This window comes from Neofelis nebulosa, chromosome 6 (genome assembly GCF_028018385.1).
Source record: "Neofelis nebulosa isolate mNeoNeb1 chromosome 6, mNeoNeb1.pri, whole genome shotgun sequence".
Lineage (NCBI taxonomy): Eukaryota > Metazoa > Chordata > Mammalia > Carnivora > Felidae > Neofelis > Neofelis nebulosa.
In genome coordinates, this window is record NC_080787.1 from 103844880 (window position 1) to 103872625 (window position 27746).

Below are 27746 nucleotides of genomic sequence, written 5' to 3' on the forward strand. Positions count from 1 at the left end.
AAACGAGGATAACATGGAATTTGGAGTGTTGTTATGAGCGTTAATTGAGATGATACCCGTGAACGCTTCCATGAGGTTCAACAAATGCTGTGGAGTGACAGATGGACGACATAGTTCAAAGGCACGAGGGCAGCAATTCTAGGGAGCTAAGACACAGACCTCCGGGCTTCCTTTGCCCAGCGAGGAGACCCAGGGAGCGGTCGCAAAGCCATACCTTGCAAACCTCGGTCCGCATTTCCTCGGGACAGTGTGGCCGCGTCTTTCCTCACGATCGATCGGGTCCCAAGCTGCAGCTTCAGCTCACTCCGCCACGCGGCGCCCGCTCGCGGGGCCTCTGTGGGCTCAGCTGCGTGTGATGCCCAGGCCCTAGGGCGAAGTCCGGTCTCCCAGGCAACCACATAAACTTCCGGTTTGAGGCAGGCTGGGGTTGGCGAGAGGCCACATTTCCGCCACGTGACCCCCACGCCAGGCACCTTGAGGGCTGAAGGGCGCGCGTCGCGGGCCTGCAACCTCCGGCTAGTTCCGAAGTTGGACTTCCCGGCCCTGAAGGGGGCCAGGAAGGTGGGGAGGTGGCGCCAGCGGGGACGGCCGGGCCTGGAGGGGCGGGGCCCTGGCTCAGCTCCCAGTTCCCGAGGCTCGGCTGAGAAGCCGGGCGGCAGCAGGACTGCTTCTCCCGAGCCGCCGAGCTGGAGCTGGAGCTGGAACTCCGCGGGGCCGGGGCCCCCGGTGCCGGGCAGCGGCTCCTTCAGGCCGAGGCCGCGGCGGAGAATGAGGCGGTGGCGGGTTCCCGGCGGAGCCGCCGGGCGGGAAGCATGCTGCGCTGGTTCATCACCGTGATCCTGTGTGCCGCCTTCCTGGGTCTGGTGAGAGCCGGGGGGCTGGAATCCTCCCAGGCCGGGGGCGTGAGCAGGCGTCCTGCAGAGAACGCGGTCTTCCGAGTTCGAGTCTCGCCTCTGCCTCTTGCAAACTGTGCGACCTTGGGCGCATTCATCTGCCCCCAGACTTAGTTTCCTAATCCGAAAAATGGGCACAGTTCTAGTCTTGGAGGGTTATTGTCAAGTGATTTTCCTAATATATTTTCCAGCTCCAGCCAACCGTCCTCCCTCTCCTACGTGGGGTGGGGAGCTGCAAGGGGGTTTGCCAGGTTTATAGCCCCTGCCCCTCGCGCCCACACAGACCCCATATTATTACACAAAGCTGCTTTTCTGGGATTTCTTCCTCCTCGTCTGACAAAATATAGCCACCTCATTTTCCCTCAGCAGATGGGGAAATAGACCCAGAGAGGGAAAATGCCTTTTCCAGACCACACAGCTGGCTTTAAGTGGTAGAGCCAGGAATAATGTGTCTCTTATTCTGCCCACAATCTTATGTAAAACAAACCCGTAGATCCTTCGGTGTTTTTCTTAAGAGTAAACTGCAAGGCCAGAAGAGCCTTTTGACCAACCCCTTGACCTTCCAGCCATTACCTTATTTCTGGACCTCTCCGTCTCGTCACTTGTCTGGAATATTGGGATCTTGGGGATTTGGTAGGGTGAGTTCTCTGAGGAGAGTCGCTTCTGGTCACTTAGCGTCTTTCTCTGGAGTCACAACGGATTCTTAGAATGTTTCGATGTGGAAAAAGGAAAAATCATTGCGGACGCTTGGGGAGTCCTCACCTTGCGCCAGGTCCTGTTTTAAGTGCTTGGCAGGCGGAAGTAATTTGATTGGAGATGAAGCTCAGCCTTCCCTCCATATACCAGGTGCTCACTCTGCCCTTAGTCTGGGACTGCTCTGGCTGGGGCAAGAGGCACACCCAAGTTTTAGAGCAGAGCAGTCCAATTAGAATCAATTAATCTTGAAGCCTAGACCGATAGAAACATTTTTTTATGTGTCCAGTAACTATCCTCTGATGGCTCGGGGTTTTCTTTGAAGAAAAATGTAGACTCAGACATTTAAATTGCTTATCTCCTGCGGATGTTGTGTCAGAGGAAGGACCCCCAAGTGCATCCAGAAATATTGCTCTGTTTTAACAACATCAAAAAAACAGGAACAGTATTACAAATATGTCTTGATAATTAAATTTTTTAACCTCTAAGTTCCTATTATTTGTATATAATCTAGTATATTGAAATGCCAAGACAAAAATTATTTTAATGTTACATTTTACCGTTGGTACAACAGAGTCTTTTGTGGTATTGTTCGAAAAGGAAACAAAACTGCAGCAAAGAGCCAAAAAAATTAAATATATATTTTTTAAAACTTGAGAGTTGGGGCGCCTGGGTGGCGCAGTCGGTTAAGCATCCGACTTCAGCCCGGTCACTATCTCGCGGTCCGTGAGTTCGAGCCCCGCGTCGGGCTCTGGGCTGATGGCTCGGAGCCTGGAGCCTGTTTCTGATTCTGTGTCTCCCTCTCTCTCTGACCCTCCCCCGTTCATGCTCTGTCTCTCTCTGTCCCAAAAAATAAATGAAAAACGTTGAAAAAAAAATTAAAAAAAAAAAAAATAAAATAAAAATAAATAAAACTTGAGAGTTGTCAAAACTAGAAAACCAGTAGGATTTGACACACCAGATACAAGGAGTTTGAAGCTCCAGTAAACTAGTACTGTCGTCCTGAAATTTTCCTGGCTGTAAGACTTAAAATATTCCCCTATGTTACATTGAAATCCCCTCCTGTCTTTTTAATAGGGAAGAAAGCTACCACGTAGACATTATTTTAATGGCTGCAAGTAAGAGATTTCGTCTTTTTAAATTTTAGGGAATGAGTGTTGCTATACTGGGACCCACATTTCAAGATCTGGCAACAAATGTGAACCGCAATATTAGCAGTCTTTCTCTGATTTTTGTGGGCCGTGCCTTTGGATATTTGAGTGGCTCTGTGATTGGCGGAGTTCTTCTTGACGCCATGAATCATTTTCTACTCTTGGGTAAGTACAACACCAATTGTAGCTCTTTGCAACTTTCGTGGAATTCGCAGTTTGTTTTAAAACATGAAATATAGGGGCGCCTGGGTGGCTTAGTCGGTTAAGCGTCCGACTTCGGCTCAGGTCACGATCTCACGGTCCGTGAGTTCGAGCCCCGCGTCAGGCTCTGGGCTGACGGCTCAGAGCCTGGAGCCTGTTTCCGATTCTGTGTCTCCTTCTCTCTCTCTGCCCCTCCCCCGTTCATGCTCTGTCTCTCTCTGTCTCAAAAATAAATAAACGTTAAAAAAAAAACAAAAAACCATGAAATATACTAGCTTGCAGAGTGGTTGACGACTCAAATGGGTGCATGCCTGTTTTCATCTTTGCAGTTATAGGGAATCTGTGCTGGGCCCGCTCTGGAAATTTAGATTAGCCCCAGGGTGTACTACCCGTCCTTCGCCTTCCTGACCATCACTATAATTTAGGCACCACCCTGGATCCACCAGCCAACATACCAGTTGTCCAAAGATCTTTGCTTGTCAGGGCTTAGGGCAGATCTCCTAGGGCCACCATAGGTCAGAATGAATTCCTTGACCCTGCCCAGGCTAGACCCTGGACTGAGCATGAAGGTGGGAGGGAACAGTTGGTGAAATGACACAGGCTAAATTTTTGTCCCTGCCGCCCCATGTTAATGGTGACTCCAGACCTCTCTACCCCACCCTCAGAATAGATGGCAAAGCTTTTAACTTACTCTTTTTGAATGAATAGATATGTTTAAAGTTTATTTTTTGCGAGAAAAAGAGCACGAGTGGGGGAAGGGCAGAGGGACAGTGGGACAGGATCTCAAGCAGGCTCTGCACTGTCAGCACAGAGCCAGTGCAGGGCTCGAACCCACAAACTGTGAGATCATGACCTGAGCCAAAATCAAGAGTCAGATGCTTATCTGACTGAGCCATCCAGGCGCCCCTGAATAAATAGATATGTTTAAAGAAAATCTGGATTGGGGCACCTTGGTGGCTTAGTCATTTGGGCATCCAACTTTAACTCAGGTCATGATCTCATGGTTTGTGGGTTTGAGCCCCGCGTTGTGCTCTGTGTTGACAGCTCAGAGCCTGGAGCTTGCTTCAGATTCTGTGTGTGTGTGTGTCTCTCTCTCTGCCCCTCCCCTGCTTGCGTTCTCTCTCTCTCTCTCTTTCAAAATAAAATAAAATAAAATAAAATAAAATAAAATAAAATAATTTGGATTAATGTGATAAAACTGTTTTGGAAGTAAGGAGAATAATTTACTGTTATTGATGAATAAATGAATAACCACTCAGATTTCCAAAGTGGGTTGAGAACACATATCTGTGTGGTATTTCCCTCCCTATTCCCTACCTAATTATTTAATACACTTCTACAACAAACTATAGTAATTGCATCTTATTTTTCTCTTTTTAATTTCTTAACCTCCTATCTAAAAATCCCTCTAGGTTCTCTTGAGCTGTCTGGTTTGCTATAAAACTTTGCCTTATGGTATCTAATTTGATTATTAGCGTTGCCAGAAATGAACTCCTGTTAGGACAACTTAGATTTTATAGTCCATAAAGATTATGGAAGCTTGTAAAGGAAATAACCATTTGTAGATGCTGAACCTCTCATCCACTTACTATTACTTAATTGTAATTTCACCTACTTCTATTTATAGTTTTTATGATGTTGACTTGATTCGCGAATATTGTTTTTTATAGCTGACGTTTACCTTTCTTCTCAGGGCTGTCAATGTTGGCCACCACAGTTGGTCTCTATCTTGTTCCGTTCTGTAAGACAGCGGGATTACTGATTGTCATGATGTCCATCTTTGGTGTTTCAATTGGCATTCTGGATACAGGTCGGTGAGCCCTTCAGTGTCCTCTCTGGGAGTGGGGACTTCCTATTAGAAAAAGTAGAATGGATGACATCAAATGGTTCTTTGCAGTGTAAAATGACACCAGCCTACTGAATTGCTCCTGGGGTCACCCAGTCAGAACCACCCTTTTGGCAACTACTCTTCTTGCCAAGTAGGGTACCTGTTTTTGAGCAGCCAACCATGGAGTGAATTTAAAGAATTTTGTTCAGTGAGGGATTATTGTTTTATGGTATCCAAACAGGAAAGGGTCCGCCACGTGGGTAACTATGGTGCAGGTGAAGGGGCTTTCATTTTGGGATAGAACTTTATCAGTGTAGTATGGGAGGAATTGATGGGTTACTAGGTTGAACCAGCTGGCTGAGGAATCCTAGAAGCGGCTATCCAGTTTTAAGAAGCACTCTGCCTTTCTGAGCAACCTGTGCTCTGTATTATTTTCCTGCTCTTTTGTTTACTCTCAAAACCTCCTGCCTTCTTGCAGGAGATCCTCTCCATGGGTCTTGGTATCTTTTAAAAACCTACTAAATAATATGCTTGGCATTTTTGTTCACCCCTAAAAGCAACTCTTATCCCTTGCTCTACTGTTACTTCATAAATCGGGGATGTTTTGTACTTTAGGCTTCGTTTGGTTTAAAAAAAAAAAAAAAAAAAACAGAAAGAAAACCCAAGACTTGATGCTTCTTACCTTTCACCTTGTAGAGGAGGTATCCTTGTTACCTGTCATGGGCACAGCAGAACTCTATAGTGTTCAGGTTTCTGAACACGTGTTTTGCATCTGTTATATACATGAATCATTTCCCTCAACTGGCTGCTTGGTAATTTGACCAGTATCTGGTGATAACATATACTTAAAATGTTTATAAAAAAATATCCACCCTCGCCCTGCCATCCTGGTATTAGAACTGTGTTATAAAAAGCCTTGGGCTAACGTCCCTAGCTCTAGGAGGGAGTGGTTTACTAGCTTGAGGAATCCATTTGTGAGTATGTGATGTTACACTGCTTCCAGTTCTCTGGTGGTGGGAGGTTAGAGTGCCTTAATCACAGAATTGAGCGAGTTGTAACATCTGATCATTTAGAATGTTATATAAACCTAGTGCCACGTAAAGTAGGCTCTTCCTCTTTCTGATAGTAATGAAACGGGTTTTTGCCAAGTTTCTGTGATTAAATCATTTTCCTCATCTTTCATTGGTAGGTGGTAACGTCCTAATCTTGGCTATATGGGGGGACAGAGGAGCCCCACATATGCAGGCCTTACACTTCAGTTTTGCCTTGGGTGCCTTCTTGGCTCCACTACTGGCTAAACTGGCATTGGGCACGACGGGGTCTGCTGACAACCACACAGAAGCTGACTCTCACAGTTCTCTCAACCAGTCGTCTGAAGCTGACTCAGAATCTCTACTTGGAGTACCTGACAATCTGAATTTACTGTGGGCTTACGCTGTTATCGGTACCTACATTTTTGTAGTTTCTGTCTTTTTTTTGGCTCTGTTTTTGAAGAAAAGCTCAAGGCAGGAAAAAACCAAAGCATCAGCTCAGAGGTCTCGAAGAGCGAAATATCACAACGCCCTTCTGTGTCTGCTTTTTCTGTTCTTCTTTTTTTATGTGGGGGCCGAGGTAACCTATGGCTCTTACGTTTTCTCGTTCGCGACCACCCATGCCGGCATGAAGGAGAGTGAAGCAGCTGGGTTGAACTCCATCTTCTGGGGGACCTTTGCGGCCTGCAGGGGCCTGGCAATCTTCTTTGCTACGTGTTTACAACCTGGAACCATGATTGTGTTAAGCAACATCGGCAGCCTGGGGTCATCTTTACTGCTGGTGCTTTTCGACAAGAGCCCAGTTTGTCTCTGGATAGCAACGTCAGTGTATGGGGCCTCGATGGCAACCACGTTTCCCAGCGGTGTTTCTTGGATTGAGCAATACACCACTATCCATGGGAAATCCGCAGCTTTTTTTGTAGTTGGTGCTGCCCTGGGAGAAATGGCTATTCCTGCGGTAATTGGAATTCTTCAAGGAGAATACCCTGATTTGCCTGTAGTTTTGTATACCTCTTTGGGGGCATCGATAGCCACTGCTGTTTTATTTCCTGTGCTCTATAAACTCGCCACCTCACCTCTCGATCAACAGCGGAAAGAACACAGAAAAAGCGAGGACCAGAAAGCTTTGCTTTCTAGTTCTGAGCTAAATGACTACGAGGAAGACAATGAAGAAGAAGATGCGGAAAAATGGAACGAAATGGATTTTGAAGTGATTGAAATGAATGATACAATGAGGAATTCTGTAATAGAGACATCTAGAAATATTCTGACAGAGCCCTTAGCTGAAGTCTCCAGTCACTCCCACTCCAGTGCGGTGGTGTTGGAGTCCTCTCCAGTTAATACTGGCAAGTCCCCTGTGAATCACCTTGCAAGAAACCAGGCTAAAAGGGACTAACACCTAGAGAAGATGGATTATTTACTGACCTCCTTGAATAGTCTCCAGTTCTAAAGAAGCCAGTCAGAGCAGAGCATTAACGGATTTTCAACATGCTTTGGGGAATCAAAATTTCTAGCTCTGAGTACATTTAGCAAATGCTAAAACGTTTTGGGAGGTTCTGTAATTCCCAGAGTTTTCCATAAAGAACAAATGGTCTCATGCAGTAGGATCTTGTTGTGAGGCTAGTGTTTGGCACGTGGCTGAGTCAGTAATGTTTTATGGTCTCCATCCCTCAGAGCGTGCAAAGGTGTTTGTTGTTGAGAGGTTGGGTGCCATTCTAATAGCGTGTGAAACCGTCTAGCAGTTGAATCGATGAGCCGAACAAATGATCAGTCATCAGTATTCTGCCAGGGAAGTTGACGAGCGTCGTTTCATAAAAGAGCAACTTTGCAAGTGGACAGGGATTTTTTTCATTGCTTTGCCCTCTCTGTAGTAGTGCACCAGAAAACACTAATCCTCATTTGATTTCTGATTTCTATGAAGAGAACACAGAACGGGACCCGAGAGACCTGGCTTCAAACCTTGACTGCTGCTTCCTACTTATCTGGTCCTGCACTCAGTCACGTAACTTACGCAGGCCTCATTTATCTTCTCTCCTGACCTGTGATTCCAAAAGTGAAACTGAGGTGGTTTTCAAACTAGGAATCCATAAGTTTTTTTATTTAAAGTATATGCAAGGGGAAAAAAAAAACGTTTGTGCAAGATGTCTGTTAGAAATTAATATAAGTGCCATCCATTCTTCCTTTCAAATGAGAAATGAAGCAAAGTTGATAGTTTTAAGCATAGTACCAATTGTGAATACGTGTCCATTTAAGAGACTCCATGTTTAATAATGATTTGCAAAACACATTTTTAGTATTTCATCCATTCTAAGATGCACCTTTTTTTCACATTTATTTTCACATTTTTAACATCTCTGAAATCAGACTTTGTCTTATAGTCAGTAGTCTCTTAACACTGACAAAATTTAACTGATGGTTGTCCATGTACATATACGAAGTAATGTTGCATGTTACAATCAGTGTCTTAAACAGTAATCCATTCAGTTATGGAGATTTTACTATTTTTACAGATATTTTAAAGAGAAAAGTTATTTTTATATGCTGACTTTCTTGATGTTCAAGCAGGATTTGGAGGCGCGATGTTCCGACTTGAAAAGCTGTTTCTTCAGAGTTACTATGTTAGTACAGCTGTGGACAGTGTCTATCTTAGCAACAGGCTCTGGGTCTGAGCCTTGCATTTCCAGGACTCGCATTTCCAGTGTCTACCTGAGCCTTGCATTTCCAGGACTCGCTCCTCGTTGAGTCTGGCTGGTAATCACATCGTTAACACTGTAAACTAGGCTGCTAGTTTAATTTACAAAGAGGCGCAGTCTTTTCCAGTGTTGGGAATATTTGTATCACCCATCTAGGGCTCTTCCTTTCTGAGTTTGAAACATCTGGGAAACCAAAATAATGAGTAGAAAGTGGCTTGATAGCTTAGGGGTCCAGGGATCACAAAGGGTACTTCATAGGAGCGTGGCAAATGACTAGCACTGATGATAGTTTTTTGTTAGTTTTATGGTGAATAACAGTTAATTTCTACTCGATTGCGGTATGTTTGCTTTCTCTTATCTCATTTCTATAATTTTGCCTTTGTTTTTTCCTAAGCGAAATACGGTATCTTTCTTAACCACTGCCCACTCACCTTCTCTACCTGCTGCGATAATCGTTTGTTAATAATCTAGCACTTTTGGAGAAGGCTGGTGGAGAAATGTACAGTAAAACGCCTATTCTTGCTCTTTTTATATTGTACTTCTAGCTGGAACTTGGAGACCACCACTGCTGCATTTAGTGCGTTTTCTCAGGTTGGTGGAATTTAGGCAGTTGCTACTGTTTGGCAGCCGGGAGGCTTGCTGGAACAGGGATTCTGTCTGCAGCATCTACATTTAAGGGGTAGAAGATGCAGCTCGGGGAGAGAAGGATGGTAATACGAACATGGCAGCAAATTTGGAAATCCAAACTGGAAAATCCACTAGAGTTCCACAAACCAAAATGTGAATGGCCATGTGAGATTATAGGCATTGTGAAAGTTTGATGATGTATTTCCATATTGGAAGGATAAGACTTAGTACAATTCCAAGAATTAGCATTCATCCTAAGCAGTTCTTAGGTAAGTGTCTGTTGGTCTGTGAGTAACCAAGAGTGAAGCTCTCTCTTGCTGAAGAGCAGATTTAGCAGTTTGGACATTTATTATCTCACAGTTTCTTGGGTCAGGAATTTGGGCATGACTTCCCCGGATCCTCTGCTCAGGGTCTCGTGGGGCTGCGGTCAAGTCATCGGGTAGGGCTGTGCTCCTTTCTGGAGCATAGGGTTCTCTTCCGGGGCCATGTGTGCGATGGTTGACAATCCTCAGTTCCTTGCTGTGGTAGGCTGAGGTCCCTGTTGTTTTGCTGTCAGCCAGCACCGGTACCAATTCCCAGAACCTCCCACGGGTTTTTTTGGGGTTTTTTTTTTTTGCCAAGCAGGCCTCTGTAGATCCTCTCACAACGTGGCAGCCTATTTCTTCAAAGCCAGCAGGAGAATCTCTCACCTGAGTCCACTCTGCTGGAATCTTCTATAACATAATCACAGGAGTGACCTCCCGTCACCTTTGCCATCTGCGCTTGCCGGGAAGCAAGTCATAAATTCTACCCAAACTCCAGGGGAGAGGCTAATACAATGTGACTCATAGGGGGTCGCCTTAGAGTGTGTTTGCTATGCTCTGTTACCTATAGAACCAAGGTTTAAGAGAACTAAAAAGTTTGAGCTGGGGAAAAGAAACCCTCAGAAGTCATTGAAAGTGATATAGGTACCAAACCGAGTGAACTAATGTGGGGATGGAAGGTTCCCCATAGGCCAGGCCAACAAACCCGATAGGGAAGAATCTTTTTGTTTGTGGAGCACTGGATAGGCTAACTCCGAGTTACGCCTTTTTTTCCCTTGACATTTTATTTTATGTCCTTTACCACTATGCTTTTAGCCTGTTCAAATGCAGCTTACTATGAGGGAAATAGGTGAATTTCAGTTTAATTGTATTTTCATAGTAAAGTCCAAGAAGACATTGAGAGCATTGTTCAATTACTCTTATTTTTTAAAGAAAAATTGTTTTTAAAAATCAGTTTTTATAAATTTTTTTAATGTTTATTTATTTTTGAGAGACACAGACAGAATGTGAATGGGTTAGGGGCAGAGAGAGAGGGAGACACAGAATCCGAAGCAGGCTCCAGGCTCTGAGCTGTCAGCACAGAGCCCAACACGGGGCTCGAACTCACTAGCGTGAGATCATGACCTGAGCTGAAGTCAGACGCTCAACTGACTGAGCCACCCAGGTGCCCCTAAAAATCAGTTTTTATTATATAAAAGTAATGAGGGTCAAGTATAAGTAATTTATACAAAGAAAGGTCATGCTGGAAGATTAGGGAAGTACATAAAAATGTAAGGGACAAGTGTAAGTAATTTATATAGTTTTTATTTAATTTATTTTTTAAAAGTAATCTCTGTGCCCAACGTGGGGCTTAGACTTAGGACTCTGCGATCAAGAGTCTTATGCTCTACTGACTGCACCAGCCAGGCCTGTATAAGTAATTTATAATTTTAAACACCTAAAAAAGTTCTTAATTTCTCATCAATGTAATTTCCTGGGTAAAGAGGTAAAAAGAGAATTTCCTCCTACTAGATAAAGTTTCAGAAACAACTTGAATTTTGTGTCCACAGTACATGGACACTATAGTTGATGGACTGGTTCTTAGTTTGAAGACTTGTAATTTATATATATAAAAAAAAATAAAACCATAGCAATGTATCACTCAGTCTTGCCACTTAAAAGTTATCACTAAAATCGAGCTTAAAGTTCTTAATGGAAGAACATCTGTTCTTCTGGGATACCCTGTATCTGTGTGTGTTAAGGGCCAGTTGTTTTGTTCACAGTGCTGTGAATGTGTGTGTGTTTGCATATGTGAACTCACAGATATCTTGTGGGTTTGATATTTTCCTATACTCTGGGGGTACAGTGGGGGTAGAGGTGGCAGAGAAGGGATACAAAAAAGCTTGAGGTATGATTCCAAGTTTGTTAGAGATGTTCCTTTTTTTTTTTTTTTTTTTTGGAGAGCATGAAGGGGAGAGAATCTTAAGCAGGCTCCATGCTCAGCACAGAGCCTGATCCCACAACTCTGGGATCGTGACCTGAGCCAAAATCAAGAGTCAGACACTCAACTGGCTGAGCCACCCAGGCGCCCAGAAACGTTCCTTTTTTTAACTGAAATTTTTATCGTGATTATTACAGATTTTCATGCAGTTGTACGTAGTGGCTCTTTGTTTTTTTTTGTTTTCACATTTCCTGAGTGAGGGATCCTTTTCTCAGTCTGCAAGGGTAGAGCACTAGACTAGCGCTTCTCAAACTGTAATGTGCATTTGAGTTGCTTGTTAAAATGCAGATTCGAATTCAGTACTGCCTGGGATAGGGGCTGAGAGTCTACGTTTCTAACAAACTCTTAGGAGATAGGGAGCTATTGGCCTGGGGACCGACCACTTTGGGTTGCAAGATTCACTTTTTGGGAATGTCAAATTCTTTGCTGCGTTGGGGAATCCAGTTTGTTTTTGTTTTAGCTTCTCTAAATCTGACCTTAAATCTGTAGGAGTCTATAGTCCCCATGTACTCCCTCCTCTTTCTCACACACACACTCTCTAGGACTCTGTTCTGAATTCTCTCCAGTCCTCTCCATTTACTGTACTCGCTGTTGAATATTTATTCCTTATGTCTGTTGAATGCCTCCTATTTGGCAGTCTCTGGGGGAGATGCTATGTGTACACGGGTGAGATCAGGAGGTTCCTCCCTCCGTGGAACTTAGCCTCTAAGGCAGTACTGTCCAGTAGAGTTTTCCATAATGATGAGAACGTTTTACATCTGCGCTGCCCAGTAGCCACTGGCCACATTTGGTGAATTGAGCCCTTGAAATATGGCACGTAAGACATAGAAAGTGAATTTTTAATTTAAGTATCTACATTAGCTGGTGGCTTCCATATTTGATAACGCAGGTATAGTGGGAGAAACAAGTGGGAGAAACATCACACAAGATGTTTCCAGGAAGATATTATTTTCTGTTATATTAGAAATTAACAACTATTTGGGGCCAGAAAAGTTGTCATAGATACCTTCTCAAACGGCATAATGTAAATTATCATGGCACTTAGGAAAGGCCTGGTTTTAATGGGTTATAGTGGTAGACAGTGGTGTTCAGTGATCTAAAAGAGGTTTATCTTTCCATGTGTGTTAAGGAAGCACACCGAGGCTGGGTCATGTTGGTGGCCAGGAGGATTGAAGCTCCTCCCACTATATGCATTTGAGCTAAGTTGAACTTGACTTGGATTTTTATTTATCTATAAATAGTTTCATATTTAATAAGTTCTAAAGTTTCATAACATTGAATTTTTGCAGAGATAATTTTTCTATATATTCCAGCATTTTTTGGGTAATTGTCTTAACTATGTGTTCTCATGTCCTCGATTTCTGCCTTGTTTATTTCTTTTAATTCTTGCAGAGAAGATCCCTTAGTTTCTTAGACTGTGGCTGTTAATTCTCATATATTGTCTTCCTTTTGGCTTGTATTTTTAATTGCAGAATGTCTTTCATGTCTGGTCTCTAAGTTTATGGCAAATTGCCTTTGATGTGTTTATATATATAAATAAAAAACGTTGAAGTTATTAGATGACATGAGTGACTTAAGGCATTTTAGCCTCTGAACAATTTGTTGAGATTATAGGGTGCTTTTTAAAAGAGTTATTTATTTTTAATTAAGTACGTTCACATTATTGTGCAACCATCACTGCCATCGTTCACAAAACTGAAACTCTGTAACCCATTAAATGCTCTAACTCCCTATTCCACCCTCCTCCCAGCCCTGAAAACGATCATTCTATTTTCTATCTCTACAGATTTCACTACTCTACACACCTCATATATGCATCACACACTATTTGTCTCTAAGTACCTCATATAAATGGCATCATACAGTATTTGTCCTTTTATGGCTTATTTCACTTAGCATAATGTCTTCAGGTTTCATCCATGTTGTAGCATGTGTGAGAATTTCCTTTGTAAGGCTAAGGGATAGTCTTTTGAGTGCATATTTTGTTTATCCGTGTATCTATTATATAGACTCTGGGGTTTCCACCTTTTGGCAATTGTGAATAATGCTGCTATGGAAATTGATGTACAAATATCTGTTTGAATTTCTGCTTGTAATTCTTTTGGGTGTCCCCACAAGTATGATTGCTGGATTATATGGTAGTTCTGTTTTTGATTTTTTTTGGGTGCTTTCATTATTTGGCTTAGATATCTGTTTTTCAGAAGAAACCAACTATAGGAAAGAGGATAGAGAAACCCATGCTTTTGTTAGTACGGGTTCAAACTCTAGGCAGACTTCTAGCCCATTAAAATCAAGTTAGTATCACCCACATCCTGAGTAGATGGAAGATTCTATCAGACATCTACCTCAAAGTTTTGTTATCTCTACTTCAGAATTTTTTTTTTTATTATTCAGTCATTGAGTAAGTGTTTGAGAGCCTCTTTGTTTGAAATCCTGCCTGAAATGAAACCAAACCTGGACCTTTTGGAGGTTGCCCTTCTAGACAGATTTTCACTAGTTTTGATTTGGGGGGCTTGAAGTGGTAGGGATGACCTTGTAAATTGAGTACCTCTGTATTTAAGACTGCTCACTACTTACATGGCTTTGTACAATGTAAAGCTTATTTGAATAAAATATTGATATAAATAAATGCTAATGTTGGCTTCAGATAAGATTGGTGTTTCATTTCGTGGATGCTTAAGAATGAATTTGGCATTTCCAGAGATTAGTCAAGAATATTGCCAGACTTCAGATTGTGAGTGCTCCAAAACGTATACGGTAGTTGTATTGAGTTCCTAAAATGTGAGTAGTATGTATTTTTTCACTTCACGTGGATATTTTAGAAATGACACCTAACATCTTTCGATAATGTCTAACATTTCTGGCCCTTCAGCTTCTCTTAGGTTTATGATCCAATTTCTTTTTTTTTTTTCTAATTTTTTAACATTTATTTATTTTTGAGAGAGAGACCGAGTGCATGGGGGGGGAGGGGCAGAGAGAGAGGGAGACACAGAATCCGAAGTAGGCTCCAGGCTCTGAGTTGTCAGCACAGAGCCCGACACAGGACTCAAACCCACGAACTGTGGGATGGTGACCCGAGCTGGAGTCCGGCGCTTCCCAGCTGAGCCACCCAGGCGCCCCTATGATCCAATTTCTAAATTTCCAAGTCCATCAAAGAAGCTATTGCTAGCTGGATATCTTTGTTAATATTTTTTCTTGGGGCGCCTGGGTGGCGCAGTCGGTTAAGCGTCCGACTTCAGCCAGGTCACGATCTCGCGGTCCGTGAGTTCGAGCCCCGCATCAGGCTCTGGGCTGATGGCTCGGAGCCTGGAGCCTGTTTCCGATTCTGTGTCTCCCTCTCTCTCTGCCCCTCCCCCGTTCATGCCCTGTCTCTCTCTGTCCCAAAAATAAATAAAAAAACGTTGAAAAAAAAAAAATTTAAAAAAAAAAATATTTTTTCTTAATATTTTATTTGAGGAATAATCCCCTAATTAAGATGATTACAGTTCTATCTCTGTCTCAGAATGGGAAAAAGGTCTTCAGAATTGTGCGTCAAGCAGAGACGGGGGTGCTTCTCCTTGCTTCTCGTTCATACAGGGCCCTGCAGCTGAAAGCCCGCTGTTAGTGACCACAGCCCTTTTTGTCTTGTTTAAAACAACTGTGGTGGTGATCTGGTTAAATGCTTCTCACTTAGAGTGTGATTCGGGTGTATAGCAGCCTCCCCATCCCCTCACACTTTACTGGAGTCTTTGGGAAAAGATCGTTTTTAAAGTGGGAGCATTTGAGCTGAGAGAAACTAAATGGCACACTCTCCCTGGTCTTATCTGAGCAGTTAGTAATGACACCGTAGGTGTCCTCATTTGACTCCTGCCATCTCAGCTTTTGGTGATCTAAGTTTACAGCTGTGCACTTTGCCCTGGGCAGGGATCTTGTACCTTTGCATCATGCCAGGGACTCTGGGCAAAGCTTAGCCTTTTCTGACTCCTCCTAAATACAAAACTCTAGAAGCCTTGGCATTGGGCCAGATAGGATGGGATTTCAAGTGAACTGGCGGTGATATCCAGGGTCCCCAATGCTTTCCCTGATGAAGCAGGGGCTTCGTTTATAGTTCCACTCCTACTTCATCTTCCATGGATTTGGTTGGGCATGAGAATGGATTAAATGGCCACAGCACCCGCTCTTCAGTGTTCCCTGGGCGGGAAGGATAGGGTGAGAGATGTGGTTTACAAGGACACAGACATGGGGCTCCTGCTACCACCCACTGGAAAAGATAATGGCTTGGGGGATGGAATTTTTCTATTTGCTCACTATAGCAACTGTTTCATTCTCTGTCCTTTGGGAAACTTGAATGGATCCTATAGAGCACACGAAAAAAGTTCATGTGTAGTGTAATGGTTAAGTGTGGGATCTGGGGTCTGTCAGCCTGGATTTGAATTCTGACTGCCACCTACTACCTTTGTCACACTACTCGATCTCTTGGCCTCTATTTTCTTTCATGGGGTAGGCAGTGAGACTTGAATGCATCTAGTATACTGCATCATACATACATTTACGAGTTGAACTGTGCCCGCACCCCCCACCCCCACCCCAATCTGTATGTTGAAGTCCTAACCTCCAGTATCCCAGACTGAATATTTGGAAATGGGGTCTTCAAGAAGGCAATTAAGCTAAAATGAGGTTATTAAGCTGGGCCCTAATCCAACGTGATTGGTATCCTTATAAGAGGAGGAAATTTGGACACAGGCACAGAAGGAAGACTATGTCAAGACACAGGGAGAAGACTGCCATCTACAAGCCAAGGAGAGAGGCCACAGAGGAAACCAGCCCTCCAATACCTTGATCTCAGACTCCTAGCCTCCAGAATTGTGGGAAAGATTTCTGTTGTTTAAGACACCTACTCTGTGGTACTTTGTTATGGCACCCCCAGTGAACTAATACACATAATAAGTACACAGTGAAGGTTAGTTACTATTACTATTTTTATTATGGTTTCCAAACCACTAAGCCAAAAGAAAAAATAAAGCAGCCACAAATGGGGAATTTTATTCATAAAGGAATATTCACTAGATTAGTAAAAGAGACCACCAACAAAAGGGAAATGATAAGAATTCTTAATAACTGTGGTTGGGAAGGCCAGGTTGGACACCCTAACTAAGCTAACAAGGTATGGGTCACAAGAACATTTATTTAGTTGTCCCGCCACACCAGTAAGAAGACAGGTGGCTGAGAGTTCACACACCTGGCCTTGGGAGCTCTCTGCTTAGGTACTATGCCAAGGATGGACTTCCTTGGACCTGACCAAATAGCTAAGGCAAATGGGGCCCCTGGCAATAAAAGAGTGAGAAACAGCAAAAGCACACAATTATTTTTAATGGAGAATGCACGTGTACAGTAATAGAATCAGTAACAATACAAAGGTAAATTAAAAGTAGATCTTATTCACCCTTGACCCCAATCCTCATTAAGGCAACCGCTCTTACTGTCCTTTTTGTGCATCATCTAGAGATATCTGTGCATATACAAAAAAGTGTTTATATGCACATATATAAAATGAATATATATTCTGCTTTATTTTTATTGAGAAGTAATTGACATGTAACACTGTATTAGTTTTAGATGTACAACATAATTTGATATATGTATGCATTCTGAAATGACCACCTTCACTCATTTTACACAACCCCGACCCTTACCTTTGGCAACCACTAATCTGTTCTGAGTTCAGGAGTTTTTTGGCTTTGCTTTTTCGTTTTTTTTAGATTGCACATAAAAGGGATTTATTGTGCAGGATATGTCTTTCCCTATCTGACTTATTTCACTTACCATAATGCCTTCAAGTTTCATTCATGTATGACATGGCAGGATTTCCTTACTTTTATGGCTAATATTCCGTGTGTGTGTGTGTGTGTGTGTGTGTGTGTGTGTGTGTATCACATTTTCTTTACCCATTTGTCAATGGACACTTTCCATGTCTTGGCTATTGTACACAATACTTAAGTATTGAGAAAGTGATTTCATTTCTTTTGGAGAAATACCCAGAAGTGAAATTGCTGGGTCATATGGTAGTTCTGTTTTTAATTTTGTGAGGAACCTCCATACTGTTTTCCGCACTGGCTGTACCAAAGTACATTCCCACCATAAGGATTCCCTTTCCTCCACATCCTTGTCAATACTTGTTATTTCTTGTCTTTTTGATAACAGCCATTTGAGCAGGTATGAGATGATATCTTGTGGTTTTGATTTGCATTTCCCTGATGATTAATGATGTTGAACATCTTTTCATGTACTGGTTGGCCATCATGTGTGTTCTTTGGAAAAATGTCGATTCAGATTCTCTGATCTTCTGCCCATTTTTTAAATTAGATATTTTTTTTTGCTTTTTTTTATTGAATTGTACAAGTTCTTTATGTATTTTGGATATTAACCCCCTATCAGATATATGATTTGTAAATACTTTCTGTCATTGAGAGATGAGTTCTAAACCTATAGATGGCCTTTTCATTTTGCTTATGGTTTCCTTTCTTGTGCATAAGCTTTTATACTTTGATGTAGTCCCACTTGATTATTTTTGCTTTTGGTGTCAAATTTAAAAAATCATCACTAAGACTGACGTTTAGGGGTTTACCACCTATTTTTTCTTTGAGACATTTTATGGTTTCAGGTCTTAGGTTTAAGTCTTTAATATATTTTGAGTTGCTTTTTGTGTATGGTATAAGATAGTGGCACAGTTTCATTCTTCTGCAGGTGGCTGTCCAGTTTTCCCAGCACCATTTATTAAAGAAACTGTCCTTTCCTCACCGTATCTTGTTGGCTCCTTTATTGTATATTACTTGACAATATGAGTGGTATTTTTTTAGGGGGGGGGGCTCTGTTCTGTTCTATTTTATTTATTTAATTTTTAAATTTACATCCAAGTTAGCATATAGTACAACAATAATTTCAGGAGTACATTCCTTAATGCCCCTTATCCATTTAGCCCATTCCCCCTCCCACAACCCCTACAGCAACCCTCTGTTTGTTCTCCATATTTAAGAGCCTCTTATGTTTTGTTCCCCTCCCTGTTTTTATATTATTTTTGCTTCCTTTCCCTTATGTTCATCTGTTTCATATCTTAAAGTCCTCATATGAGTGAAGTCATATGATTTTTGTCTTTCTCTGACTAATTTCACTTAGCATAATACCCTCTAGTTCCATCCACATAGTTGCAAATGGCAAGATTTCATTCTTTTAGATTGCCAAGTAATACTCCATTGAATGTATGTACCACATCTTCTTTATCCATTCATCCATCAGTGGACATTTGGGCTCTTTCCATACTTTGGCCATTGTCAATAATGCTGCTATAAACATTGAGGTGAGGTGCCTGGGTGGTTCAGTTGGTTAAGCATCCAACTTCGGCTCAGGTCATGATCTCATGGTACATGGGTTCGAGCCTCGCAGGTCAAGCTGAGTGCTGACCACTCAGAGCCTGGAGCCGGCTTTGGATTCTGTGTCTCCCTCTCTCTCTCTGCCCCTCCCCTGATCATGCTTGCTTGCTCTCTCAAATATTTAAAACAATTTTTTTAATTAAAAAAGAAACATTGGGGTGCATGTGCCCCTTCAAAACAGCATACCTGTAGCCCTCAAATAAATACCTAGTAGTGCAATTGCCGGGTCATAGGGTAGTTCTATTTTTATTTTTTTGAGGAACCTCCATACTGTTTTCCAGAATGATTGCACTAGTTTGCATTCCCACCAGCAGTGCAAAAGAGAACCTTATTCTCTGCATCCTCACCAACATCTGTTGTTGCCAGAGTTGTTAATGTTAGCCATTCTGATTGGTGTGAGATGTTATCTCATTGTGGTTTTGATTTATATTTCTCTGATGATGAGTAACATTGAGCATTTCTTCATGTGTCTATTAGTCATTGGGATGTCTTCTTTGGAGAAGTGTCTATTCATGTCTTTTGCCCATTTATTCACTGGATTATTTGGTTTTTTGGTGTTGAGTTTGGTAAGTTCTTTATAGGTTTTGGATACTAACCCTTTATCTGATATGTCGTTTGCAAATATCTTCTCCCATTCTGTCGGTTGCCTTTTAGTTTTGCTGATTGTTTCCTTTGCTGTGCAGAAGATTTTTATCTTGATGAAGTCCCAATAGTTCATTATTGCTTTGATTTTCCCTTGCCTCTAGAGACGTGTTGAGTAAGAAGTTGCTGCGGCCGAGGTCAAAGAGGTATTTGGCTGCTTTCTCCTCTAGGATTTTGATGGCTTCCTGTCTTATGTTTCGGTCTTTCATCCATTTTGAGTTTATTTTTGTGTATGGTGGAAGAAAGTGGTCCAGGTTCATTTTTCTGCGTGCTGCTGTCTAGTTTTCCCAGCACCATTTGCTGAAGAGACTGTCTTTATTCCACTGGATATTCTTTCTTGCTTTGTCAAAGATTAGGTAGCCATACATTTGTGAGTCCATTTCTGGGTTCTCTATTCTGTTCCACTGATCTATGTGTCTGTTTTTGTGCCAGCACCATACTGTCTTGATGATTACAGCTTTGTAGTAGAGGCTAAAGTCTGGGATTGCGATGCCTCCAGCTTTGGTTTTCTTTTTCAAGATTGTTTTGGCTATGTGGGACTTTTCTGGTTCCATACAATTTTAGGATTGTTTGTTCTAGCCCTGTGAAGAATGCTGGTGTTATTTTGATAGAGATTGCATTGAATATGTAGATTGCTGTGGATAGTATTGACATTTTAAGAATATTTGTTCTTCCTATCCAGGAGCATGGAATATTTTTCCATTTTTTGTGTCTTCTTCAATTTCTTTCATAAGCTTTCTATAGTTTTCAGTATATAGATTTTTCACCTCTTTGGTTATATTTATTCCTAGATATTTTATGGTTTTTGGTGGAATTGTAAGTGGGATTGATTCCTTGATATCTCTTTCTGTTGCTTCATTATTGGTGTATAGTAACGCAACTGATTTCTGTGCATTGATTTTATATCCTGCGACTTTGCTGAATTCATGGATCAGTTCTAGCAGTTTTTTGGTGGAATCTTTTGGGTTTTCCACACAGAGTATCATGTCGTCTGCGAAGAGTGAAAGTTTGACTTCCTCCTGGCTGATTTGGATGCCTTTTATTCCTTTGTGTTGTCTGACTGCTGAGGCTAGGACTTCCAATACTGTGTTGAATAGCAATGGTGAGAGTGGACATCCCTGTCGTGTTCCTGACCTTAGGGAGAAAGGTCTTAGTTTTTCACCATTGAAGATAATACTAGCAGTGGGTCTTTCATATATGGCTTTTATGATCTTGAGGTTTGAGCCTTCTATCCCTACTTTCTTGAGGGTTTTTATCAAGAAAGAATGCTGTATTTTGTCAAATACTTTCTCTGCATCTGTTGAGAGGCTCATGTGCTTCCTGTCCTTTCTTTTATTGATGTGATGTATCACATTAATTATTTTGCAGATATTGAACCAGCCCAGCACCCCAGTTATAAATCCCACTTGCTTGTGGTGAATAATTCTTTTAATGTATTGTTGGATCTGGTTGGCTAGCATTTTGTTGAGAATTTTTGCATCCATGTTCATCAGAGAAATTGGCCTTAAGTTCTCCATTTTAGTGTGGTCTTTGTCTGGTTTTGGAATCAAGGTAATGCTGGCTTCATAGAATGAGTTTGGAAGTTTTCCTTCCATTTCTATTTTTTGGAACAGCTTCGAAAGAATAGGTGTTAACTCTTCTTTAAATGTTTGGTAGAATTCCCCTGGAAAGTCATCTGGCCCTGGACCTTGTTTTTTGTAAGATTTTTGATTACTAAATTGATTTCTTTACTGGTTATGAATCGGTTCAAATTTTCTTTTTCTTCCTGTTTCAGTTTTGGTAGTGTAAATGTTTCTAGGAGTTTGTCCATTTCTTCCAGATTGCCCATTTTATTGGCATATAATTACTTATAATATTCTCTTATTATTGTTTGTATTTCTGCTGTGTTGGTTGTGATCTCTCCTCTTTCATTCTTGATTTTATTTATTAGGGCCCTTTCCTTTTTCTTTTTGATAAAACTGGCTAGGGGTTTATCAATTTTGTTAATTCTTTCAAAGAACAAGCTCTTGGTTTCATTGATCTGTTCTACTGGTTTTTTTGGTTTCGATAGCATTGATTTCTGCTCTAATCTTTATCATTTCCTATCTTCTGCTGTTTTGGGGTTTTATTTGCTCTTCTTTTTCCACCTCTTTAAGGTGTAAGGTTAGGTTGTATATATGAGACCTTTCTTCCTTCTTTAGGAAGGCGTGGATTGCTCTGTACTTCCCTCTTATGACCATCTTTGCTGCATCCCAGAGGTTTTGGGCTGTGGTGTTATCATTTTCATTGGCTTCCATGTACTTTTTAATTTTCTCTTTAACTTCTTGTTATCCCATTCATTCTTTAGTAGGATGTTGTTTAGTCTCCAAGTATTTGTTATCTTTCCAAATTTTTTCTTTGCTTGATTTCAAGTTTCATTGCGTTGTGGTTTGAAAATATGCACAGTATGATCTCGATCTTTTTGTACTTGTTGAGGGCTGATTTGTGACCCAGTATGTGATCTATTCTGGAGAATGTTCCATGTGCACTGGAGAAGAATGCATATCCTGCTGCTTTAGGATGAAATGTTCTGAATATGTCTGTTAAGTCCATCCAGTCCAGTGTGTCATTCAAAGCCATCGTTTCCTGGTTGCTTTTCTGTTTAGATGATCTGTCCATTGCTGTAAATGGGGTGTTGAAGTCCCCTACTACTATGGTATTATCAATGGATTCTTTATGTTTGTGATTAATTGATTTACATATTTGGATGGTGCCACGTTTGCAGCATAAATGTTTATAATTGTTAGATCTTCTTGGTGGATAGACTGCTAATTATGATATAATGCCCTTCTTTATCTCTTGTTACAGTCTTTATTTTAAAATTTAGATTGTCTGATATAGGTATGGCTACTCTGGCTTTCTTTTGGGGACCATTAGCATGACAGATGGTTCTCCAGCCCCTTACTTTCCATCTAAAGGTGACTTTAGGTCTAAAATGGGTCTCTTGTAAAGAGCATATAGATGGATCTTATTTTCTTATTCATTCTGTTACATTCTGTCTATTGATTGAAGCGTTTAGTCCATTGATGTTTAAAGTGAGTACTGAAAGATATGAATTTATTGCCATTGTGTTGCCTGCAGAGTTGAAGTTTCTTGTGATGTTCTGTGGTCTTTTCTAGAGTTTGTTGCTTTTAGTCTTTCTGTTTTTGTTTTTCATCTTTTCTCCCCTCAGAGAGTTCCCCTTAAAATTTTTTGCAGAGCTGGTTAAGTGGTCACACACTCCTTTAATTTTTGTTTGTCTGGGAAACTTTTAATCTCTTCTTCTATTTTGAATGACAGCTTTGCTGGGTAAAGAATTCTTGGCTGCATATTTTTCCAACTCAGCACATTGAATATATCCTGCAACTCCTTTCTGGCCTGCCAAGTTTCTGTGGATAGGTCTGCTGCGAACCTGATCTGTCTTCCCTTGTAGGTTAAGGACTTTTTTTCCCTTGCTGCTTTCATGATTCTTTCCTTGCCTGAGTATTTTTGTGAAATTGATTATGATATGCCTTGTTGATGGTTGTTTTTTTTTTTTAATCTAATGGGAGTCCTCTGTGCTTCCTGGATTTTGATATCTGTGTCTTTCCCCAGGTTAGGAAAGTTTACTGCTATGATTTGCTCAGATAAACCTTCTATACTTTTTCTCTCTCTTCATCTTCTGGGACCCCTATGACTCTGATGTTACTCCTTTTTAATGAGTCATTGAGTTCTCTAATTCTTATATCTGCTCTTTTGCCTTATTGTCCCCCTTTTTTTTCTGCTTCATTGTTCTCCATAAGTTTGTCCTCTACATCACTGATTCGTTGCTCTGCTTTATCCATCCTTGCCACCATGGCATCCAGTCGAGATTGCAGCTCCATCATAGCATTTTTTATTTCATCCTGAGTAGCTTTTACTTCTTTTATCTCTGCAGAAAGGGATTTTAATCTATTTTCAACCCCAGCTAGTATTCTTATTATCATAATTATAAATTCTGGTTCAGACATCTTGCTTGTATCTGTGTTGATTAAATCCCTGTCATTTCTTCCTGTTTTTTCTTTGGGGTGAATTCCTTTATTTTGTCATTTTGAAGGAACAAAAGGAATTAATAAAGTAAAAGAAATTAAAAATTAAAAACAGCACAAAAAAAATCAATAAATGATGCTAGGTCCTAGGTGTGTTTTGGTCTGGTTGTTGAAATAAGCTTGATAGATTAGAGAAAAAAGGGAAAGATAAGGAAAAAAAAGGGGGGGGAAGGGAAAACGTTTGAAAATTTGCAAAAATGAATATGATAAAATAGAATAAAACGAAATAATATAAGTAAAATAGAATTTAAAATTTTTACAAAAAAGTAAAAAATATAGTAGGAAACAAAAATAGTTTTAATAAAAATGTAAAATAAAAATTTTTTCTTTCTGTATTCAAGAATAAGAAAAGAAAAAAACTATTGAATAGATGGACCAGCTAAAAGAATGAAATACAATTGAGATTACATCTGGTTTCCCTTAGAAGTCAGACTATGAAGCACTTTATAGTCCATAAACTAAGCAGGCAGAGAGACTTGTGGTGTTCCTTAAGAGTGTGGTTGGCCCAGTTGGGCGGGGCTTAGTGTAATGGCTCCATTCTCCACTATATAGTGCTGCTTAACTTACTGGGGTCAATTGTTGTGGTGCCTGTAGGCATGTATGCACATGCATGGGGGGGGGGGTGAAAATGGCGTCACCCAGCTACCCAGTCTCTAGTATCAGAACTCTTGTGCTCTCCCCGACTGGCAATCAAGCACCCCTCCTTTGTCTCTGGCTTCCCCTCTCCTTCTTGCTTCTACTTTGTCTGTGACCAGGCTGTCAGTCTGCTAGGTGGCACCTCCCTCCTGAGTTTTATCTCAGATGCAGCTGTGTTTCCCAACCTCTCACTTCTGAGGGACTGCAGCTTTGACACACTCAGACCCTCTGGGGGAGGGTCTCGCTGAGCAATGGCTGGGTACCAGCCCACCCCCAGGAACGTTCACAAGACTGTGCTGCTGCTGATGCCGAGACTGTGGGTGGGTTCCAGCCCATCCCAGAAAAAGTTCTTGTGATCATGTAGCTACAGCATTTCAGGGATTATGGCAAATGACAACACACATCTGGCACCAGGCTTCACCTTTTACGTCCTTGTTCCAACACCAGTGAATGTGGTTGTTCTCTGGGGTCCGCTGGGACCTTTGCCTGTGAGGAGGTCACACAGCCTCTCCAAATGCCCTCCCAGCAGGGAAACCACCTCTCCCCGTGTGGCCGGAGGACCCCTCGGAACTCGCTTTCTGCTCCTGGTGATTTGCTTTTCCCACCAGAGCACTGCCAGGTATCGAGCTGTGGAGTTCCAGACTCTGCACTCCTCCTGTTTATAGAGTCTTAATGGAATTTAAACTCTCTCCTTTCTCTCTTTTTAGTGCAGTCCCTGTGGCTGTTTCCATTTCCCACTTTCTCTCCAGCTGCTTTTGGGGGGGTTGCTTTTCTCATACTCTCCCCCCATCTCCATCCTCTCTCCACAAGCAAAAACCTCTCCCTGCCCTCTGTGGCTTCTCTCTCCCCCAGTTCACCTCTCTGCACCATGTACCTGCTGAGTTCTGTGGTTCAGGTTGTGAAGATTGTTGTGTTAATCCTCAAATCAGTTTTCTAAGTGTGCAAGATGGTTTAGTGTTGATCTGGCTGCATTTCAGGCATGAGACACACACACAAAAAACAAAAAACAAAAAACAAACAAAAAAAAAAAATCCCAACAACTTCCATGCTGTTCTGCCACCTTGGCTCCTTCTCTGTTCTATTGACTGATGTGTCTGATTTTATGGCAATACCATATTGTTTTGATTACTACAGATTTGTAAAATAGTTTGAAATCAGGGATCATGATTCCCTTGGTTTTGTTCTTTCTCAAGATTGTTTTGGCTATTTGCAGTTCTATCAAATTTTAGCATTCTTTGTTCTAGTACTGTGAAAATGCCATATGTGGAATTCAGGATTGCATTGAATCTTTATATTGCTTTGGGTAATATGGACATTTTAACATTATTAATTCTTCCAACACATGAGCATGAAATATCTGTACATTTATTGTGTCTTTTTCAATTTCTTTCATCAATGTCTTACAGTTTTCAGAGAGTAGGTCTTTCACCTCCTTGGTTAAACTTATTCCTAAGTATTTTATTTTTTTTGGTGCAATTGTAAATGGGATTGCTTTCTTAATTTCTTTTTCTAAAAGTTCATTATTAGTATATAGAAATGCAACATATTTCTGTGTATTGATTTTGTATCCTGCAACTTTACTGAATTCATTTATTAGTTCTAACAGTTTTTTGGTGGAGTCTAGGGTTTTCTACAGTATATTATCTGCAAATAGAGACGGTTTTACTTTCCCTTTCTGATTTGGATGACTTTTATATCTTGCCTAATGGTTCTGCCTAAGACTTCCAGTAGTATGTGGTGGGAATGGATATCTTTTGTCTTGTTCCTGATCTTAGAAGAAAAGCTTTCAGTTTTTCACCATTGAGTATGATGTTAGTCATGGACTTGTCATATATTGCCTTTATTTTGTTGAGGTATGTTCCTTCTGTACCCACTTTGTTGAGAGTTTTTATCATGAATGAATGTTGAACTGTCAGATACTTCTGTTTCTATTGGGATGATCATATAATTCTCATCGTTCATTTTGCTAATGTGGTGTATTGCATTGATCAATTTGCACATGATGAACTATCCTTGCCTCCCACTTGATAGGTACATTGGTCATGGTGTATAATCCTTTTAATGTGTTGTTGAATTCAATTTGCTAAAAAAAATTTTGTAAAGTTTATTTTTGAGAGAGAGAAAGAGCACAAGGAGGAGAGAGGCAGAGAGAGGGAGGTACAGATCCGAAGCAGGCTCTAGGTTTCAAGCTGTCAGCATGTAGCCTGATGAGGGGTTCAAATTCATGAACCACGAGATCATGACCTGAGCTGAAATCAGACGTTTAACTGACTGAGCCACTCAGGCACACCCTTGCTTTAAAAAAAGAAAAAATATATATTAATGAGCTTTTGTAATTACATTCATCAGGAATATTGGCCTGTAATTTTCTTTTCTTGTAGTGTCCTTATAGATCTTCAGCTGTGGCCTTACCCTGTTTTTTCATTTAGGACAAATTCCTTTGTCTTCTCATTTTGTCTAAGTCTCTGTGCCTGTTTCTCTGTGTTAGGAAAGTCAGCTATGTCTCCTGTTCTTGAGGATAAAGGCTTTGGGTGTTTTGGTTTTGGTTTTTTTTTTTTTTTTGAGAGGGAGGGAGAGAGAGAATCTTATGCAGACTCTGTGCCCAACGTGGAGCCCAACAGAGGGCTTGATCTCACAACTGTGAACTCATGACCTGAGCTGAAATCAAGAGTTAGATGCTTAACCAACTGAGCTATCTAGGCACCCCAAGGGTAATGGCTTTGTGAAGAAGAGGTTCTATAGTGCCTTTCTGTGTAGTGTTTGCTATTCTCTAGGCCCTGGCAATTCTGGGAGTGTCTTTAATGTGTGCTGCCTACACTCTGCTGTTATGTCCTGGCCTCTTTATCCTTCAGGCCAGTCATCTACAGATGCCTGCTATGGGCAGTGTTTGGTCCTTGACCTGAATGTGGTACGTTTTAAATAGGTGTGCTCTGGTCTGCTTGTGAAATGAGACCTGCTGCCACTGCCACTGGAACTGAAGCCTTGCAAAACTCCCCAGTCAGGGGATGTAGTGTTGGCAGGGGTTGGGCTGGTCTTCTCGGGGAAGGATCCAGTCATGCTGGGACTGAGGCAAACATGACTGGGAACCATGGTTCTTCTGGAGTGCAGTGGGGCGGGTTTGGTGTAAGCAAGTTAGGTAGTGAGTGTTGGCCCTCTGATGGCTCCCACAGATGGCTCTATTTATGCTGAGGGGCAGGGAAGGGAAATAGCACCTGCCAGTCCTTTTGATCCCAGAGAGATCTCTCTGTGAATGCTGCCTCTCTGGGACATGCTCCAAGATGGGCAACTAACCTCCCCACTGTGTGCAACAGGTGCCCTTCAGATTGCTGTTTCCATGTTTCCCAGTCCCTGGGCTGTTTGCCCTGCCTTTTCTCCAAGAGCAGCCCCAATGTCTTCCAAGTTCTCCCACAGGCAAGCATGCTGACCTTTAAAACTCCAGGCTTTATGCCCCACTGGTTTCAAGAACTCAAAAAATTTGGCCCCTCTTGCTTTCTAAGCCAGTGCTGTGGGTTCTATTTCCCCCATGTACTTCCCTGTGTGTGAGACTACCTCTTGCCCTTTTCCATGACTGTGGCTCCCTTCCCACCACAGAGGCCAT

The 27746-nt window shown here is 41.5% G+C and overlaps 1 protein-coding gene across 1 annotated transcript; it reads left to right on the forward strand.

Annotated features, from left to right (window-relative positions):
- Positions 1-437: 437 nt before the first annotated feature.
- MFSD4B (major facilitator superfamily domain containing 4B) lies at positions 438-14051 on the forward strand. The gene is given in 5 exon segments (XM_058734988.1): positions 438-863; positions 2734-2902; positions 4632-4748; positions 5956-7163; positions 7165-14051. Coding segments are annotated over 5 exon segments (1581 nt in total). The 5' UTR covers positions 438-812; the 3' UTR covers positions 7201-14051.
- Positions 14052-27746: the final 13695 nt, after the last annotated feature.